This window comes from Melospiza melodia, chromosome 22 (genome assembly GCF_035770615.1).
Source record: "Melospiza melodia melodia isolate bMelMel2 chromosome 22, bMelMel2.pri, whole genome shotgun sequence".
NCBI classification, from domain to species: Eukaryota; Metazoa; Chordata; class Aves; order Passeriformes; family Passerellidae; genus Melospiza; species Melospiza melodia.
Genome location: NC_086215.1, coordinates 2,483,564 through 2,503,842, shown reverse-complemented (window position 1 = coordinate 2,503,842; position 20,279 = coordinate 2,483,564). Strand labels below are relative to the sequence as shown.

Sequence of the window (20,279 nt, the reverse complement as noted above, 5' to 3'; positions counted from 1 at the left end):
GGATACATCTAAGTTGTCTGGTCTGCAGTAAAGCAGAATATTAAATACATTGGGAGATGAAGATGCTGGGCTGTGAGGACTGTGTTAGATGGGCTTCTCAAAAATTGGCCTTGTTTGACATTTTTAATGGTCTTGGCACAAAATATACAAATTGCTAATGAAATTTGGTGATTACCTGTAATTGGAAATCATCAGAACAAAGGAGTTGGGGGAAATTGCACACAAAGAATGGGAGTCCCCTTCAGAAAAGGAAAACGAGGAATTTAATGAAATGAGGGAGTCAGGCAGTGATGCACAGTGGGATGTGCAGCTGGATTTCTGCTCTGGTGTGGAGATGACAGTCTGTGATGGATGTGACAGTCAGGAGATGACAGTCTGTGATCTCTGTGGAGATGACAGTCACCCAGAGTCCAACAAATTCAGAAACATGAAAGGCTCTGGAGCACGAGTGAGCCCTGAAGTCCCTGAAGTGGGCAGAGGGAGGAGAGGAGGGGAAGCAGTGCTGCTGTTCCTGGGTGATGCATGGCTGCATCCAGAGCCTGCTGTGGGATGATGGTGCAGAAACCAAGCGTGAGGCAGAGGCCCTGCTTTTGCTGTGGGATGTTGTGACGTGGCCTCTGTGTCCCCTGATGAGCTGAGCGTGTTTGTTCTTGAAGGCTGGGGAAGATTCATTCTCCTGTGCCCTGCTATCCTTCCTATCTCATAGGATGTGATCTCATGGGATTACCTGGCTCACTTTAACTCATTGCTGCTGCTCCACCTCAACTCTCCCAGGTGTGCTCAGCTGAGCCCGTGCTCTCAGAGGCTCCTCTGACCAGCCAGGGAGCTGCTTCAGTGCTCTGCAACACCAGGAAAAGGGGGAATGTTTCCATGTTTGCAAGGGGAATGGCTCCTGTGGGATAGGAGGTTGTGCCAGGATCAGTCCAAGGACGTGAGCAAGCACCGGGGCGGGGTTCAGGGAAGGTGGAGCCCCTGAAATGTCCCTCCTCGGCAGCAGAGAGCTTTGAGGCTGGCTCTGCTGTAAGATGAAGCTCTACCCTGAGCATCAGTGCTCAGTGAGTGTCCTTCCTGGGCTGGAAGGCTCTTTGCTCTCATTTATCCCTGTGTGATTAGAGAGACTGGTTCTGGTCCCAAACAGACAGATGGGAGCTGCAGGGAAATCTGCAGGCAGATCAGGAAAATGAAGATGCTGGCATACAGGAGGAGACCTTAGAGTGGGGGGTGTGGAGAGGGGCTGGCTGCCAGGGGCTATTCCTGCTCTTCCCTGATAGGGGAGGAGAGACTGCAGATGTTGTCAGCACACATTATCACTCCCCCAGCTCCTCAGAAAGCTCACTTGGGAGTCCCTGGGTCTCTGGTTTGGATCCAACCATCCCAGCTGGGTAACACAGTCCCTTCCATCCCATGCTCAGGGCTTCTCAGAAATGAGATCTGTCCCCAGGGTGTGCCTGGGCAGAGCACAGGTTTGCAGGGTTTCTTTTGCCTTTGCCAGTTATTGAAGGGCCACTTGCTCCTACTGCCTGGGCTGCACCCTTGGGGTGTCCTGGCTGTGCTCCCCATGCCCGTGTGGGCATCAGGCTCAGTTCCTGTGCCCTGCTGCACAGTTATCTCTCCTGGGATAACTGTGGCAAGGGAGTGAGTAATGCTCCAGCCTTAAAAGAATCCCTGCTGGCTGTTAGTTCTGCCCTTTGCCAAACCTGTTTGCATCATTTGCTGTGTGCACCCTGTGCCAGCACCCCTACCAGATACTGGCACTGGCCGAGGGTGACAGAAGAAAATGATGGTTTGAGCATGGCTCTTTCTTTTTTTTTTTTTTTTTTGAATAATCCCATGATACTGTATTTTGTGTTGCAACACAAAGGATCACCTGAGGGAGCAGAATGGTGAGAAAATAAGCCTATTGAAATGCTCGAACTTACTTAACTCTCCAACAGCATCAGAGGATAACCAGGCAGTTTTCAGCCAAGACTGTGAGTCATCTTGACCTGCACCATTGTCACTGCTCAGCTCATCTGTTTGCTGTAATTGCTGAGGGAGCACCACTCAAGCCAAACCCCATCATCCTGCCCAGCACAGCCAGAACACACCGAGCTCCTGGTCAGGGTTTCACTCACTGGAGCCCAGCACCTGAAATTAAATAACACCCAGACCCCTTGAACAGCTGTGATGGGAACCCATCAGGAAACAAAGCTGATAATTCTTCTGTCTATATGAAGCTTTTAAAAAAGAAACACTGATGATTATTTTATGTAAATCAAATGAGCTTTCAGTACTATCTGGATCATCTCCTATCTCAGGTACTGGCATAAAGCCTCCAGCCTTCCCTTGGAAAATGCTGGGAAAGTGGCCCATTCATTGCCTGCCACTGTCAAGTGTTTTTTCAGTCTGCTCCTGATTAAACAGTGTGGTATCAAGGGGATAATTGCTCGTTGGAATTGATCCCAGAAGAAAATCATTCACTTCTTTCTTATCAAGTCCTTTCTTGCCGGGCAAGATACCCACAAGACTTATCTCCCTCTTCAGTGCCGGCCTCTAATTACTGTTTAAACAGCTCATTAGAAAACCTTCATTAACGTGTAATAGCTGGAGCTGGACATAGCTGAGGGCTGGTGCTGTGGCGAGCGCTGCTGCCCCTGCCCAGGCCTGGCAGTGCCCAGTCAGGAGTGGCAGCACTGCCCTGCCAGCCTGCCAGCCTGCCCTGCCTGCCCCGCGCCGTGGCTCCAGCCCTGCTGGCAGCTCCCAGCAGCCGAGCTCTGGGCCCAGCACATTTCCATGCCAAGCACAGGATTTCAGCAGCTGCAGGCATTGCAAAGCTGTGACTGCAGCCTGAAGAAATTTGGACACCATGGTGATCCTGTTTTAAAGCAGGAAAAACAAAAAAAACAACATACGTGGGAAAAGGTTTTATATTAATTTATCTGCTGGTGAAATGTTCACGAGTGAGAGCCTGAAGTTTTCTTGTGTCCCTAGAACACAGTCAGCATTAGCCCAGATCCCCCCTAACCCTGCTGCAGTCCTGGCCGGGCTGGGGCTGATCTCTCTGGCTGTAAAACTCTAGGGAAGGAATAGACAGGCAGGCTCCGTCGTTCCCAGTGTCCTGGCTCCCTGACAGTTTCAGCCCCAGAGGAGTCACTTTTTTGGCATTAATCTTGCACTGGGGTTTTCAGCAGGAAAACCACAAATGTTTAATAAAACGGATTGCCCTGAGCATGCCAGGCAGCACCGGGTGAGGATGTGGGTCTGTCCTTGGCGCTGGCGGCTCAGCTCAGCACAAGTGAGCCCTGTAAATATTTTCTTGACATTTAGGAAGTTTGGAGAAGTGTTTAGTATTTCTCTGCCAACTTGACAACCCCTGTGTGACGAAGGAAGGAGATGTCCAGGACTCCCTTCCCTGCCCCAGAGTGGACAGTTGAAGCTGGTTTGAGTTAGGAAAGCAAAACACTGCAGCTGGTGTGGGATTGGGGTGCTGCCCCCTTCCTTCTGCTATTGCAATCTGAGCTGGCAACACCACCTGTGATTGTTCAGAGCCCTTGCTGAGCTGCACCTGGAGCTGCAGATGTGGGGATCTTGCCACAGGGAGCAAGTGTGGCTCGAGGAACACCTTCACACACACCTGGGCTGACATCCAGTCAGGCACCTAACAGTGGGAAAACTATGTCCTCTGGGGATGGATTCAAACCCAAAGCAGAGCTGAGGTTATTCATGGCTAAGGCACCATCAGCTTTGCAAGCTGTGAGTCCTTATGTCCCTCAATCCCTCTCCACTCAGCAACACACTTGGTTTTTGTTTCTACTTCATGAATCTTGTGGAGTTACTGAAAATTCTGAAATATAGAACTTTGCCAAGAATGGCAACAGTGCCTCTGACTTCCCATCACTGCAGCACCTGTGAGGTGCAGTCCACAAGTGGCTGCAGCCAGGTCAGAACTCTCAGAACCGGGGGCTCAAGAAGCAGCCAGCTGCAAGGATGCACCCACATCCATCCCCAGAGCCTTGTTCAGAAGTGCAGGATGATTTGTGATGGCACCTGTGCAGCAGTGGACTGATATGAGTTGCACCTCATCTGGTGGGAGGTGTCCTGCTCATGGCAGGCAGTGGAATGAGAGGATCTTTCAGGTCCCTCCCGACCCAAATCAGTCTGTGATGATCTGAGTTGTGGGGCTATGTCTGTTGGCAGTGACCAGCATGCTCAGAGAACCTCTGTCATGGAAAAAACTTGTTACTAAGTGAGGGAAGACTGAGACAGCTCTGCAAGTATCAGTTTAAATGTCTTAAGCAGCCTGGGGAGGAATTTACAAGTTTGGCAATTTCTAGTTCAGCTTAAATTCTGCATTGGGGGTCCTTTGAAGCTGTAAGTGAGAATCTGGATGTGAGCTGGCCGGAAATGTTGTCAGCACACATTTATCACTCACCCAGCTCCTCAGAAAGCTCATTTGGGAGTCACTGGGTCTCTGGTTTGGATCCAACCATCCCAGCTCGTCAGCTCCTCTTTCCATAGCAAAGCTGCCGAGCTCTCCGAGGTTTGTGGGGATGTGGAGATGTGCAGGGCTGTGAGGATGCTGGCAGCAGACTCCACTCAAAATTCACGAGTTTGTAGCTCAGGCAGTGTCCCTTGCCATGGTCACACTGCTGACCACAGGACAGACACATCCTCTGTCACGTTTGTCCCTTCCAGCCACAGTCCAGCAAGCGTTTTCATGATGGAATTGTGGGGATGGCAGATGCGTTTCTCAGTATTTTATTTCTGATTTAAGCAGAGGAATGACCCATATTGGGCCATCAGGAGCTGCTGGGCCCATGGGGAGGAGTGTTCCCATGGACAGGAGAGCTCCTGTCACAGCGGGGTTTAGAGCATCACATCCAGGCATCTGTTGGCTTTTTCCTTTCCCTCCTACTTTTGCCCATTAGTTTTCCATACTCGTTCCTTTTTATTTCTTTTTCTCTCAGTCCTTCTTTCAGCACCCCCAAGCAGCCTCGGGCACCATCTGTGTGGGGGTTTCTGTATCTGACTGGCAGCTTTGGTACCTGAGAGTATCCATAGCCCTGACAGTGCAGTACATGTGTGCTGAACAGAGAACTAGGCAGGTGCAGAAACTAAAAGTTATGTCAAATATTTCATTCATTAAACAAGAAATCGCTGTTTCGTGCAGAGCCAGTGCCAGAGCAATTCCTTCCTGGAAGCAAAGGGAGGAGGATCCTGAGGGAGCCGGGGAGGTGGGACGTGGCTGTTCACAGGGGGTGCAACCAAAAACTGAATGGGACGGGTCCAAGTTCAGTGATGTGAACTCTGTAACTCCTGCTGGGAAAGTGGAGTTGTAAAATATCCCATGGGTGACACGTGCCTGCCTGAATAGACGTGGAGGGAAGGACCTTGCTGTCCCATGCTGGTCCCTGGGACCTGGTGCTGTTCACATGGGCTTGACTACTTCCAGTGCCTGGAGCTCTTTGGAAGGAGGCAGGAGGAAGCTGTGTGGGAGGGAAATGGGAGAAACAGGTAACAGACTTCCTCACATTGCAGGCCTGCAGGGAACTGGAAACCATCTCCAGTGCTTTCAAAGGGGCACACTCGACACAGCCATTCGTGATAAAAACTCCATCAGCTGAGAGTGATGAAGCAGCAAAACCAGCCAGGATTTCCATGAGATGATACCCTTCCCCATGAGCTGTATGGAAGCTCATCTGATTAAGCTGGCATTTTATAAACTTGTTTTTCTGACACACATTTTCTCCCCCCACCTTGTGATAAGGGAGTTGGTGCTGCTGGACAGTGCAGTCCTTGGGGGAAAACCTACAAACCATGGCCCCTGGCAACTGGAGAACATCCCTGGGGTCCCCTGTGGGGAGCCAGTGTGTCCCTGGTCTGTCAGGTGAAGAACCTCAGTGCATTTGTTTGGGTTAGGTGTGCCCTATCTCGGAAAAGCAGCAGCTGGATTAAGAGGAGGATATCACACTGGTGTCCAGAAGTCCCATCCCTGGAAGTGCTCTGGGCCAGGCTGGACAGGTGTCCGAGCATAATACAAATATTTTAATAATAATTATATTTTAAAATAAAAATATTTTTAGCAGAAAGAATAATCTTACCACTGTCCAAGTAGCAAACACTAATATCTCCATTATCAAGCAATGTCACTCAGAAGCACATAAAATGTCTGATCAATCCTGCAAGGAGGTTCTCTGTCCATATCTGCTACTTAGAGGTTTTCCCTCTTTTGGCCTTGATAATTTTGTTTTTTGTCTTTGTCACCTTGCTATTGAAATTCAAATATCAAGGTATGAGAACAGGTGATGATAGAACCCAGACCGGATTGCAGCACTTGCTCGGAGCTCCAATCCTGCCCTATTTGCTTGGAAATCCCTTTCCAGGTACATTTTTTCCCAGGATTCTCACATATACATATAAAGATGCATATTCTGTCCTCTATAATAGGTGTGTAAAATATGCATATAAATGTACATGCTGTGTATATATAATGCCATCTATTAACAAAGGGAGCCTAATTGGGTGCCCGCAGCACTGGGAGCTCAGCCCTGCAGCCCTTTTGCTCCCCTTGAACTTTTCCCTGTTATTCTTGGGGAAGCTGAGCAGGGGTCAAGCCCAGGCAGGGAATGAGGTCTGGGGTGATGGAAAATCCAGACCCCGCAGCCACCTCCTATGATATAGATATAAATGGAATGGAAAATTATTTTGAATAAAAGTGCACTGCCCTCTGAGAAATGTTCTCACAGAACCGCCTCCAAGAGCGCCTTAACTCTTTATCAGAGCACAGCCCTGTGTGCTGGGGGGACCTCAGGGCAGTGGTGACAGCCAGAGGCAGAACACACCAGCACTGGGGACATGCCAGAGCCAGGGATGTGCCAGCACAGCTGGGACAGAGCACCATGGCCAAGCAGCCCCTGCTGCTTCCCAAGCACAGCACAGGAGGGACATTCCCTGTCCCTTCCCTGTTCCTCCTCCGATGGGGAATCTAACTCAGCGACCTGGCCAGATCCATGTCCCCAGGAAACAAATGGGGCACAGCTCCAACTCTCTCCAGCTCTGCAGGGCAACAAGGAACAGTTTGGGATGCAGATGTGGTCCCCAGCCCCTGTCTGCACCCAAATCACCCTGAATTTTTAACACAGCACCTTAGCTGGGAGTGTGGTGCTGGGCTGGCGCAGCAAGGAACAGACAGGGATGTGCCCCAGCCATTCCTTATCTGTTCCCCATCCAACACCAGTCTCTGCTTTGCATGTGAGAGGGAATGTCCATCCCCAGGGACAAAAGCAGCTGCCTGGGGGTCCAGAGTGCACACACAGCTGGGACAGGGGTGCTGCAGGAGGGTGGGATCCAGCAGGGCAAGGAACACCACAAATGTGACATGGCAGTGTCCAGACACTGGCCTTGCCTTCTCCTGTGTCACTTGTCACTGCCAGCACTGTCATCTCCCCACCTGAGGGACAAGGCTTCACAAGAGAATGAAATGCCAGGGAGTGGGAAAGCTCCTGGAAAGAAGAGAAGCAAGGAGGTGGGCAAGTTCCCCCAGCAAGGGGAGAGAGGCCCCCTGGAGCAGGGGGAGCCTCCTGCCACAGGCTGGGAGAGCCCAGGGCCGAATCACTCCAAGGGATTCCTGCATCCTTCCCATCTCCAAGGCCTCTGTCTCTCCTGCCCCCCAGCACCTCCTAAAAGCAGAAGAGGTTTCCCCTTTTGGGTGCTGACACACAGCTTTGTTTGCTGCTCAGAACAGCAACACCTGCATGAGTGGAGAGCCAAAGCTGGGGCTGGGAGAGAAGGGGAGCACCAGTCAAGAGCTGGCAAAAACATTTGTGAAATAAAGCAACAGGGCAGAGATTTTATGTGCTTTTTAAGGAAACAAACTGGAAATAGCCACTTAAAGACTTCATCAAAGGCAGAAAGCAAAAATCTAATAGGCCATTTGTCCAAAGCCTTGTGGCAGAATACTGAATCCTAAATTAATGCCCCCCCAAAAAATTTATTTGGTTCATTATAAGTAAATTTGTAAGACCCCAGAAGATAATGCTGGAGGACAAACCAGGCACTGGAGACCGGTCCAGGATGAGCCCCACAGTCCAGTCCCGTGGCCATTGTCCTTTTTAACAATGGGACTTGTTGGATATGGGATGGAACTTACACATACCCCTCAGCAGATGTGGTGACATGTGCCCCGTGTTCTCCACTCGTTAAAGATGCAAATAATTCACTTGTGGAAGAGAAGCTGCTGGAGAAACATCCATTGTTACTAAAACACTTCGAGCTCTGATTTCTCTCAGAAAAAAAAAAAAAAAAAGAAAAAGAAAAAAAAAAAAAAAGGAAAAAAAAAAAAAAAGGAGGGTTCCTTAGCTAGCACAATTTTTAAAATCTTATTTTAGCTCAGAAGAGGATAGATGCCAGATATGAGCTGGTAGGTTTGTGACTATCTTCCAGCCTAAATTCATGAAGAAGGACTCCCCAGGCCAGAGAGAGCCAGAGAGGGTTCATGTCGTGAACCCACATGGGCTTGGACTTGTTTGCATTGCTGTTGTTGTTAGCCATTGCACCAAGGACCTAGGGAGATATTTAATGAACTGATTTGCTGTAGGTATTAAAGTTAAAAAGGGAAATGGATTCCATCCAGCACACAGGCAGTCAGAGACCCCGTAACAGCTTCTCTCCCGTCAAACACAGCTCTGAGGGCAGTAAAATGCAGAGGGGAACAGAACAATCCTGCAGGAGCCATGTCCCCAGGAGCCATGGCCCTCAGGAGATGTGTGTGTCCCAGGAGCCGTGTCCCCAGGAGCCATGTCCCCAGGAATCATGTCCCTGGGAGCCATTGATTCCCAGTCATGTCCCCTGGAGCTGTGTGTGTCCCCAGGAGCTGTGTGTGTCCCCAGGAGCTGTGTGTGTCCCCAGGAGCTGTGTGTGTCCCCTGCAGTCAGTCCTGTCCCCAGGAGCTGTGTGTGTCCCTGGAGCTGTGTGTGTCCCCTGGAGCTGTGTGTGTCCCCCAGGCCCGGGCAGCCGCGCTGCCGCCGCCGGGCTCAGAGCGCTGTTGGGAGCGCGTTTTTTCCCAGGCAGATTACAGAGCCTTTTTAGCTCCATCCCCCCACTACACCCCCCTTCCTCTGTTATTTTGGTGCCTTTCCCCAAGGGAAACAAAGTTAGTTCAAACACTGTTCCCACCAGAAAGGCAAAAGCTCCCCCCACCCCCCTTTTTCCTTCCTCTTTTGGGTTCAGGGTAATGTGTCCCATGACAAAACAAGCACAGATCCCTGCACGGAGGGTATTGCCTTTCTCCTTAAAGGGAGAGTCTTTCTCCAGGCCCCAGGGGTACCTCTCCCCAGGTACCTTTTGGATGGTCAAGCTGGACCCTCTGCCTTTGGTGAAAGCAGACAGATGACACGACATCGGTGGGTGGAAATGGGGTGATATGGAGTGAGGAGCAGCAGTGAGGCCGACAGAAGCAGGCTGGAGTCCTGCTTCAGCCATCCCCACTGGAGATGTCTCCAAGCTGGAAAAGATGGAGAGTGACTTTTTGAAAAGAGAGACAGTGATAGGACAAGGGGAATGCTTTGAAGCTAAAAGAGGAGAGATTTGTCTCAGTTATCGGGAGGAAACTCTTCCCTGTCTGGAAGTGTCCAAGGCCAGGCTGGACAGGGCTTGGAGCAACCTGGTCCAGTGGAAGGTGTCCCCGACTGTGGCAGGGGTGGAACAAGATGGGCTTTAAGGCCCCTTCCAATCCAAACAGTTCTATGATATTCTATGAGAGTGAATTGTTCAGGCCCCTCTGCCACTCACAGGGAGACAAGGTCCCTCCCGGGCCTCTGAATCCAATGTCCAAGACAGAGCAGGAGCTCAAAACATTTCTCTCCACTGTCTGTAGGAATGATGAGTGAGGAGTTACCCTTCCTTCCCCACTCAGAGCAAGATGTGATGGGCTCACAGGCAGGAAAAGACCACTTCAATCCAAACCACCAGCCTGCTTCAATCAGCAGGAACATCTGGGCAGGTGGCCCAGGTATAAATGTTTTTTTGGGGATGGCTGATCTTGGCCTCTGAATGAGCACATCGGGCTGCCCTCCATGACAGAGGGGCTGTGCTTTCTGCAGGAAGCTTCTGGAGATATACCATGAGTCTGGGCTCTCCCTGCTCCTTTGTGAAGGCAGATGTATACTCATCCAGCAACTGCATCATAAAACCTTCTCTGCACTCTGGGTGGTCACCATTTCCCTGCCTACCATGCCAGAGGAAATGTAAGTACTTTTGGTGCATGTGGCTGCTTCATCCTCACCCTGCTTAGAGCTGAGCATCTTCTCCCTGCAGAGACATGGTCCAGGCTGGCATCACTCATTCAGTGCCTCACTGACACCAGTCACACCTCTGTGTCTCCACAGAAGTACCCAAAACAGCCTGACATATATTTTTCCTTGTAAATGCTGCTTTCAGGAGTCCCTCCATCCTTGGATTAAACAATTTTAACAAATGGGATTTTAATGCCTTCCTCTCAGTCCAGAGGCTGTGAGCACCTGTATTTGCTGCATAGGTGGTAAGTAGGTGGTGGGAGCCTGGGGACAGAGGTGTGTTTCCTATTTTTGAACTCAGTAATTTTGTATGGTGAGACCTTGGCAGCTTCTGCCTAGAACCTGTGCCTGCAGTAAGGGAAAAGTCTGAAAGGGAAAAAAGAAAAAAAAAATTGAAGGAAACCCCAAAGGCAAATAATTGTTCACATTGAGAAAGGCAATTAAAAACTGTAATTTAGATTTGCAATTTTAAAACAAGAAAAAACATTTTTGTTCAAAGATCAAATCAGATTATTATTTTCCTTCAGGTGTTTCTAATGAATGCAGAACTTGGAAAGAGTGGCACAGAAACAGCTACTTGCTAACAAGATCACTGAGTCCCACATCCAGAACAAGTCCCTGCTGAGAATGTTACCTGCAGCCCCAGGAGCCGAGCAGAGCTGGGCTGCGAGGCTGGTGCTGGATGTCAGGGGCTCCACTGGGGGCCAGAAGGACATTGAGGGGCTGGAGCATGTCCAGGGAAGGGAACAGGGTTGGGGCAGGGGCTGGAGCCCCAGGAGAGGCTGAGGGAGCTGGGCAGGGGCTCAGCCTGGAGCAAAGGAGGCTCAGGGGGCCCTTGTGGCTCTGCACAGCTCCTGACAGGAGGGCACAGCCAGGGGGGTCAGGCTGTGCTCCAGGGAACAGGGACAGGACAAGAGGAAATGACCTCAAGTTGTGCCAGAAAAGGTTTAGATTGGATATTAGGCAAATTTTCTTCATGGAAAAGGTTCTAAAGCATTGGAACAGCCTGCCCAGGGCAGTGGCGGAGTCACCATCCCTGGAAGTGTTCAGAAACTGTGTGGATGTGGCACTTGGGGACACAGTTTGGTGGTGAACACGGGAGTGGTGCTGGGTTGATGATTTGGTTTGATGATCTTAGAGGTATTTTCCAACCCCATCGAATCCCTGATTCTATGATTTCCTTTCCATTCTGTGCCAAATATGATGCTTCTGCTCTCAGAGGTGCATTCGTGACTGGTGTGGAACAATTAATGACTTCCAGGTCCCAAAGGTGTGGATGTGGGAGTGAGAATCATGGAACAGAGGCAATACAGCTCTGCCATAGGATCTGCAAAGCCTGGCTCATCCGTCAGGAATGCCACGATGGAGGGGACGTTCCAAGGGCCGGCACCATGGGAAAATATTTTATCAAAGAAACTTGGAATAAAAAAACAAAATTAAAATCTAAACATGAGCACTTGACACAGTGCCACATCAAAGCTATTTTTAATTTCCTTCCTGATTGCTCCACTCGTTTTCATCATCGTCAGCTCTTTGAACGATGGAGTTAGTCACCATCCATGAGATGAAGTGTGTGGTTTGCAGTGAGCATCATCTGACCTCTCCTGAGGGACACCAGAGCCGTGGTGTGGCAGTGCCCAGGCATCTGCCACCAGCCACCTGCTGGCACAGACTCTGTGTCTGGCTGGGGTTTGGGATGGGCCAGGATGTGGTGGTGCCCTGGCTCTGCTGCAAGAGCTCCAAGTGCCAGAGTTTCATGTCTGTCTTTGGGGAAGGCGATTCCCGTGGAATCACCAGCCTAAAAGAATCATGGACTAGCTTGAGTTGACCTTAGAGCTCATCTCATCCCACCCCACTGGCATGGGCAGGGACACCTTTCACTAGACCAGGTCGCTCCAAACAGTTTCAGGGATTTTTAGAAAGAAGAGAGCAGGCTGGTGCTCAGTTCCCACTGCTCAACATTTTAATTCTGATTACTTCTAATTGTGCACTTAATGAGCTGGAGAAGCCCTTGCTGAGAGCCTGACACAGGTACAGGCTTGAAATCCCTGCTGAGGTCAAGTGTGGAGAGGAGTGAAAGTGAGCACTGGCCTCAGTGCTCAGTGTCTGAGCTCAGTGTCTGAGCACCAGATCCTGTCTGAGCATGGGTTCCAAAATCATGAGCTCTCCTGCTCTCCGCAGCACAAAGGGACCTCACACCCGTGGGGGACACAGAGGAGTCCCAGAGCCCCCCTTGCTCTGTGTGCTTTGAACTTCCAATTGAATGGTATCTTTTCTTTCAGGTTCAAATCCTAAAATATTCTGAGCTAAAAGGGAACCACAAGGACCATCAAGTCCAGCTCCTGGCCCTACACAGACACTCCAACAATCCCACCCTGGGCATCTCTGACAGCATTTTCCAAACACTCCTTAAACCCTCATTATTTGTTTTCTCAGAGTATTTAGCTCAGGGCAATACTGATTTCTTGACTTTCCAGTTCTGTGGCTATGGCTGTGCTCAGTGATTCCTTGATAAAAAATGAGTGGTTTTTGGTTGATGTCGTAGCTGGAAAATACTCATCAGTCCAACTGGAGCAGCCTCCTTTTCCTTGATCCACAGAGGAGGATCCTTGTGGTGATCCCTCACAGCACAGATCAATTATGGAGCATTTTTCATTGTGCAGGTTTTTGCTAATCTATTTCTTAATCCTTTGGGCTGAGCTCCTGAAGCTAATGGGAGTTACTGGAAAGACTGAGGAGTAGCATGTAGGCAAATGGCTTTGAAGCCAGACTGGAATAATTCCTTTTCATTAGAGAGCAGCATTGTATCACTTGGGAATGTCTTTCCAGGAAGATTTTTATATATTCAAAAATTTACTTCATATTAACCTCTCTGTTTTCAATTTACTTAAGTAACTGATTAACAGTGATTCCATTAAACTGCAAAATTCAGTTGCACACCTGAGTATGCAGCCAGGACACTGACCAGGACACGCAGCCCATTGTCTTCAGTTTTGCTGTGGGTTGGTATCAGGTCCAGGCAGCATGAATGGGATCACCTGATGCCATGGCACTGGTCCCTTTCCATGGCTTTATGCTTCACTTCATGGTTTTAATGGAGGATTTGTGATGGGGTTTGGCTGTTGCTGTCCCATAAGGAGACTGAGTGATGGGGAAATTCAGCTGGGCCAGGACAGGGAGCTGAGTTCCCAGATGGAGACAGCGACCACCCCCAGCAGAGCACCCCCCTTGCCTCCCCCTTGGCCTAACCAGCCCACAGGCTCCAGAACTCCCTGAAAAATTGCTCCTTTGGCTTTGGCTTATTTAAAAATAAAATCTCCTGCGCAAACTCAAGACTATTTGTTTTTACTAAAGTCTGGAGTTTCCCACAGTGGCCTGTTATGTTTGGGGACTGTTGGAGCCAACATCCATTTTTTTTCCTAAGGTAAGGAGCCTTTCTTACCAGGATCATTAGGATAAAAATAATGACAGACATTTCCTAATTAGTCTTTAATCACAGGCTGGACTTTCTGACATGTTCTGGGAACTGATGCTCCTGCCAGACCTTTTCTGCACCCTCCGCTGGGGTCCCCATGGCTCAGCCACGTCCCAGGAGGGACTCCAGGATGCTCCATGTGCACAAAGGGAGTGATGACTTGGCTCCTGACTGGACAGTGGGGAGAAAAGGAGAGGGAGGGCTTGGGAGAGTGTTTTGAGTTTTTGAGATCTCAAGAGCCTGGTGGGTGAGGATGAAATGCCCACGTCAGGATCTGTCCAGGCTGAACATTCCCCACACAGTAAGGAGCATCCCCAGGCATCCCACTGGGTGCACTAGTCTGGTTCCTGCTCCAGCTCCCTCTGGGGCTGTGCTCAGAGAGCTCAGACTTACCAGGTTTTCTGATTCCCTACACTGTGGTGGGAGATGATCGAGACTTGTTAGGAGACAGAGTTGTGTGCTGGCTCTGCTGTGGCCCCAGCAGCTCTGAGGTGCTCCCAACAGACAGCCAAGCACACAGTGAGCAGGAGGGACATCCTCCACCCCAGCCCTGCACCCAGACCCACGGCAGGAGCCACTCCTTCCTCCCTGCTGCTCCTTCTCTCCAGCTCTGCCCTGGCCTTTGTGAGCACAGGGCACCCCTGGCCCCATTCCCACACTCACAGTCCCTGGGTCATGGCAGACAAAAGGAGGTGCCACGCTGGAGCTGGGCTGGGGCAGAGCTGCCTCATTCCCTTCTCACTGGGGATGACCTGCAGTTTTCTCCCTGCTAATCCCTCCCTTTAATCCCCTTCTCCTCTCCTCACCCAGGTCAGGGTGCTTTCTTGCCATCTCCCTCCTTCCCTGGTGGTTCCATCCCAGTCGCTATTGATAAATAATGAGATGTCCCTGTCACCCACACCCTGCATCTCACTGGTGGGCAGGGTCCAAGCCAGGGCTGCAGGAAGGTGGAGATGCTGCCAGTGACATCACACTCTGCCCTTGCCTGACAGACATGAGCTGTAAGAGAAGTCCTTCAGAGGTGGGTCAAGACAAGGCTGGGTTCTGCCTCCTGGTGAATTCCCAACTGGGACTTCTCACCAAGGAGATGTAGGGCTGAAATCACGTGTCCCCATGGGTCCCACAGCAATATTTCACTCCTGGGTTTGCTTCTGGAGCTGGGGACTCAGCAGTGGCCTTGACCCTGCCAGGCAGTGTGCTCCCTGCCATGCCCTGCCATGAAGAACCTTGGCACTGGGAGCCAGAGCTGGGCACCTGCCCTTCACACAGACATCACTACTGTCAGGCTTAGCACAGCATCACCAGGGGCTCTGCTCATAGTCTGAACAGATTCAGGGTCTGAGTTTAGTCCTGATTTGTGAGAGACTTTGCTCTAACACTGAAGCACCAGGGTGTTCTCTATTAAACTGTCTGATGCAGTTGGTTCCAGCCCACATTGCAGTGATGAGGTGAAGTGCTCAATTGTCACCAAATAAAAGTAGTCAATAGTTGTGTTTTTATTGGAAATCCAACAGTAGCATCCTCATTTCCAGGCTTGAGTGGGAGCTGAAGGCTGCAGTGTGGGTGAATCCTGCCAATGGCAGAGCTGTCCCCTTTTCCAGCTGTTTTTTGGAAGTGCAGCTGCAGCTCACAAGCTGCGAGACCCTTCCATCTGGAATTTCAGTATTTCCAGTCTTAATACTGTGTCACTGGTCCTTACCTACCGAGGAGTTGGCTGCTCCAAAACCTCCTGTTTCAGCACTTTTCTCTGGCACCTGCAAGGCTGGGGATTGACCTGAGCAGACACCTCTGCCAGTGACTGTGGCTTCCTCTGTGCTTCTGGAGGCCCCTTGAGGAGGCACCTGTGGTTTCTCCATGAATTTTCCTACAGTGAGAGTGGTGAAACACTGGCACAAGTTGTCCACAGAGGTGATGGCTGCCCTGCTCCAGGAAAAATTCAAGGTCAGACTGGATGTGCCTCTGAGAAACCTGATCTAATGGACGATGTCCCTGGTCACTGCAGATTTGGACTAGATGAGCTTTAAAGGTCCCTTCCAACCCAAAGTGTGTGATGATTCTATGATCCTGGTGATAAACCCGTGCCATCCAGGTGCTGACACAGCAGCAGTGCATAGCCCTCCCTGCTGACCTGAATCATGTGGTACCAGGGATGAGTGAAAAAAACCAAACCAAAAATGAGGCTGTGGCAGGAGAAGCAGCCTGGGATGGGAGATAAGGTCTTCCTGTTTCCCACAACACCCTGTGTTTCTTATCTTCAGTACTGCAAATAAAACCGAGGGAGCCAGTAAGGCTGATTCCCACAATGCAGTGAGGACTCATCAGCACTGTTTTCCCAGTGGCTCCTGTCTCTGTAGGAGGATGCTTGGGCCCCAGGATGGGCTTTCCCCACAGAGGTCAGCTCAGTGGAGGTCTTGTCTCCCCACGTGGCAGGGAGGGCTCTGTGTGTCCCCTCCATGCCCCACAGGATGGCTCCTGTTGGTCCTGCAGGGACAGCGATGTTGCAGATCCCACCACTCTGGTCCACAAAAGCTTCTTGGCCACCAGCAGGGAGGGAAATGCAGCACTGCCCTGAAGCAGCCTGGCAGGACCCCCAGCCCTCCTCTGCCAGCCTTGGCACACAGGAGCCCCACCCTCAGACAAACAAGGCTTGCAGTTTTCCAGAGCAAACGCTGGGAGTTCGCAGCACCTGCTCATCAGTGTACGGAGTTCAATGAGGTTTTGAAATGTGGGATCTATAATTTATCACCTGCACTAAAATAGGGCAACTTATTTTATAGAATTACAGACTGGTTTGGGCTGGAAGGGACCTTTAAATCTTATCTTGCCATGGGGTATTTTTCCACCAGCTTTTCTAAAAGAATGAGTGCTTGTCCTCCATGTTGTCCTGTTTGCATTATCTATTTTCTAGAGACATGTATGATTTATGATCCTGCCCTCTCTCGAGGGAAATAATGGGGAAAATGTAGGTGCTGCTGGTCTGCATGAATTTTATCAAGTAGGACAGCTGGCTGGTGAAGCCACATCTCCTGCTTTCCAGGAGGAGCCAGGACATGGATAAGAAATTCAACGTTGCCCAATGTGCCATCAAGAAGAAAAGAGCATCTCAACAGAGGTTTGGCATGCACTGGGTCTGGTAGCAGGTGAGGAGCAGGACTGGGACAAACTCTGGGAATTTTTAGGCCAGAGGGAATTTCACAACGGGAGGTGGGATGGGGCCTCCACAGCAAACATTTTAAGTCCAACATTGAAAGCTTTAAGTAGTTGTACAGGCTTTTAAGGTGTCTGACCTTTGACTTGTCCAGGGAAAAAGCAGGGAAGAGATTCCTTTTTCCACTGGAATAAGTCCAGCTTGGCAGCCTGCACCCAATTAGCAGCAAAAGCCACTAACAACTCAGCATGTGCAACTCCGGCCTCCAACTCTTCTCACAGACCTCGTGAACTCTGGGACTGTTTTCTTTTCAGCCACCCTTTGCCAGCAAAATCCACACACTGGATGGTCTGTCCCAGGAGAAATCAGCTCTGCTGGAGCCTGAACCATTTGGAGGGAAAAGTGCTGCTTTCTAAGTGCTAGGGGGATTGTTCTAAAAATCCCCTTCCCACATTAAAGCACTGTCTCTGTGGTATGAAAGTATTAAAACTGTTAATATAGATATTAGCTCATTTTATATATATATATATATATATATATATATATATATATAGTATCTAAATGTGTGTGTGCATATATATATTTTTATATATATCAGATCCCACTGTATTGTGCTGAGGCTGTGGAATTTTACTTCAGACTTTGGTAGTGTTCATGCTTAAGTAAAACAAACCAAAGGATACCCTGGCCCTGGAAATGAGGTTTTGCTTCACTGAGCAGCTGAGATGAGGAGTAAGGGTCTGGTTTTGTGGGATCTTGGCTGTACCACCCCCAGCCCCTGGATCAGCACATGCCTGGCTGCTCACCTCTCACTGGCAATGGGCCCCAGCGCCATTGCTGACTCACTGGGAGCCCCAGGCCTCAGGAAAATACCAGAATTCTCCCTGGGAGTGTCACCGTGGCTCTGTTCAGGGTTGGGCTGATGCCTCCATGAGCAAACATCCCGCTCGGGGCCAGGGGCTGGGCCACAGCGTGACCTGGCTGGGGCCAGCTCCTGACACAACTGCTTGGGATTTTGCTTTTCCCACAAGCACTTGCATCCCCCATAGCCCCTTTCTGGGTGATTAATGACCCTGCTGATAGATTTGTGCCACTGCTTCTTCCTGGGGCTGCTCCTGGGCAGGGCATGTCGCTCTCCCCAGCCTTCCCAGGGATGTTCCCAGTTGGCACTTCCCGTGTGAGGGACAGATGCGTCCCCATGTGCAGCTCCAGCACATCCTTTGCTCAGCTGGGTCTGAGCAATTCCTGCTCCTTCTCCTCCACTGCCGTGTAACAGCCTCAGGCCAGCCAATTCCCCACCCTTTCCCTGCTGTGGAGCTCCCCTTGCCCGGGCCAGGGGAGTGCAGGGGCTGCGGGGGTCCCTTGGTGCCCCCCCAGGTGCTGTGGCTGTGCTGGGGCTCTCCCGGAGCTGGGCCAGCCTGGCCTGGCCATGCACAGGGGAGTGCAGGGGCTGCAGGGGGGCCAGGATCCCCTGGTGCCCCCCCAGGTGCTGTGGCTGTGCTGGAGTCCCCCCTGCCAGAGGAGACACTGGGGCCTGGGAGGGGATTCAGGGCTTGTCCTGGAAGCGGGGAAGTGCTGGAAGCTGCCTGGGGAAGGAGATCTCAGAAAAAGCATCTGGCAGAGATGTTCTCCCTGTGGAAATAGATGAGCTGCTTTCCCTGGAAAAGGGCTCTGACCCAGGGAGTTGCTGCTCTGTGATCCCTCCTGGACTTTGGGCTTTGCTGGGGCTGTACATTCATTTCTCAGAGCCCTGCCTTTTGCCAGGCTTGTACCTCCTTTTCTGCTCCTTTTCTGAATGATTGTCCCTTAAAAATTAGGGTGACCCTAGCAGTTCTGCCTTCCAGTCTCAATGCCCAGGGCAGAGAACTCCAGGATGGGCCCTGGGAACCAGAACAGAATCAGGATTTATTAAAAACCCTAGAAAGCAATTTCACTAAGGCCATAAAACAGCAAGGCAACTAAAAGCAGATAAATCTACTAATTCTTTGCTCATTAAAAAAGCCCTCCAACAAATTCTTCTATGGTGATCCCATAAATCTCTCCAACACCATTAAGGACAGTTGTCTTCAATTCTTATCTCCCCACAGGGAAGCCTTTTATGGGCCTACAAACAGTGGGTTTAGGATCTGTATTGCAGAATGTAACCAAAGTTTGATGAGACCATCCAAGAGAAGCGACCCCAGTTCCCCATGGCAGGAGGAAGCAGCAGGTCCCTCCCCAGGGAGGGGATCAAGCTCCAGGACTGGCAGGGCTGGCAGCTCTTGCCCCATGACTCCACGGGGATTGCATGAGCTCTGAGCCATGGCCACAGCTGCTGCAAGTGCCTTTTCCTGGCACTGAAAGCATTTGAGCACAAGATGAGCCTGTTTGCAGCCGTCTGGGCTCCTGCACTGGGTGCATGACAGACTGGATGGGGCTTGGAGCAACCTGCTCTGGTGAAAGTGTCCCTGCCCATGGCACGGGGTGGAACGAGATGAGCTTTAAGGTCCCTTCCAGCCCAATGCAGTCTCTGCTTCTGTGATTTTGTGATTTGCACACAGAGGGCTGGGAATAGGGCTTGCCTTAGCCATGCTGGGGGACTGGATGGAGCCCATATGGAAGGGGTGTTCCACAAAGACCTTCAGTTCTATGTGTACAAATTTAAAACTTAGAGGAAAATCATCCCCCAGTTACTCATTTCCCCAAAGGCAAACCCCCACTAAACCTCTGAAATTATGCCAGAGATATTTTAGCACTGAAGCTGCCAGTGCAGGGCTGCTCCCTGCCATGGTTTTGGGTGCTGGCTTCTGCCTCCAGAATCTCAGCGTCCTTCTGGCCTTCCTGCAACCACCTTCAGCCTCCTCAGCTCTGGCACTGCTTGCTTCCATTCTGGCAGGGGGGTGCTGGCAGCAGCATTCCTTGGCTGTGCCCTGCTGCTCTCTGCAATGCCAGCTTTGCCTGCAGGGCCGAGTTCACAGCCCATTTTCCAACCAGCACCTGGATTTCCACCAGACTTCATCTGCTGAGCCTGACCTGCCCCCGCAGCTGTGCCCTCCTGTCAGGAGCTGTGCAGAGCTCAAGGTCCCTCCTGAGCCTCCTTTGCTCCAGGCTGAGCCCCTGCCCAGCTCCCTCAGCCCCTCGTGGGGCTCCAGCCCCTCCCCACCCTTCTCTCACTGGAGCTGTGCTTCCCTGGTTTCCCACACCATGGACAGGTCCCAGAGGAAATGTCACCATCAGATTTAAACTGACATTGCCGCAGAAATTGTGCCATGAGCCTGATGCCACCATTCAGCCCCTGTGTTCCCATCCCCTGCTCTAGCAGCAGCCGCTATCTGGCTTTTATTTTCAAGTTTTATTGCTCTGAGATCAGCGGCTGTGCAAGGAGGGTGTTTCTAACTATCCTCCT

The 20,279-nt window shown here is 50.8% G+C and overlaps 1 protein-coding gene across 6 annotated transcripts in view; it reads left to right on the top strand.

The window, feature by feature from the left end:
• Positions 1-20,279, top strand: part of EXD3 (exonuclease 3'-5' domain containing 3) — a 256,573-nt gene that overhangs the window by 194,669 nt on the left and 41,625 nt on the right. Inside the window, exon 22 of one of the 6 annotated variants that reach the window (XM_063175044.1) lies at positions 10,080-10,375. The exons of the other annotated variants lie outside the window; for them this stretch is intronic. Coding sequence (XP_063031114.1) covers positions 10,080-10,103 — 24 coding nt within the window. The 3' untranslated portion in view covers positions 10,104-10,375. Of the gene's footprint in view, positions 1-10,079; positions 10,376-20,279 lie in introns of those variants that run through there. 6 annotated transcript variants of the gene reach the window in all.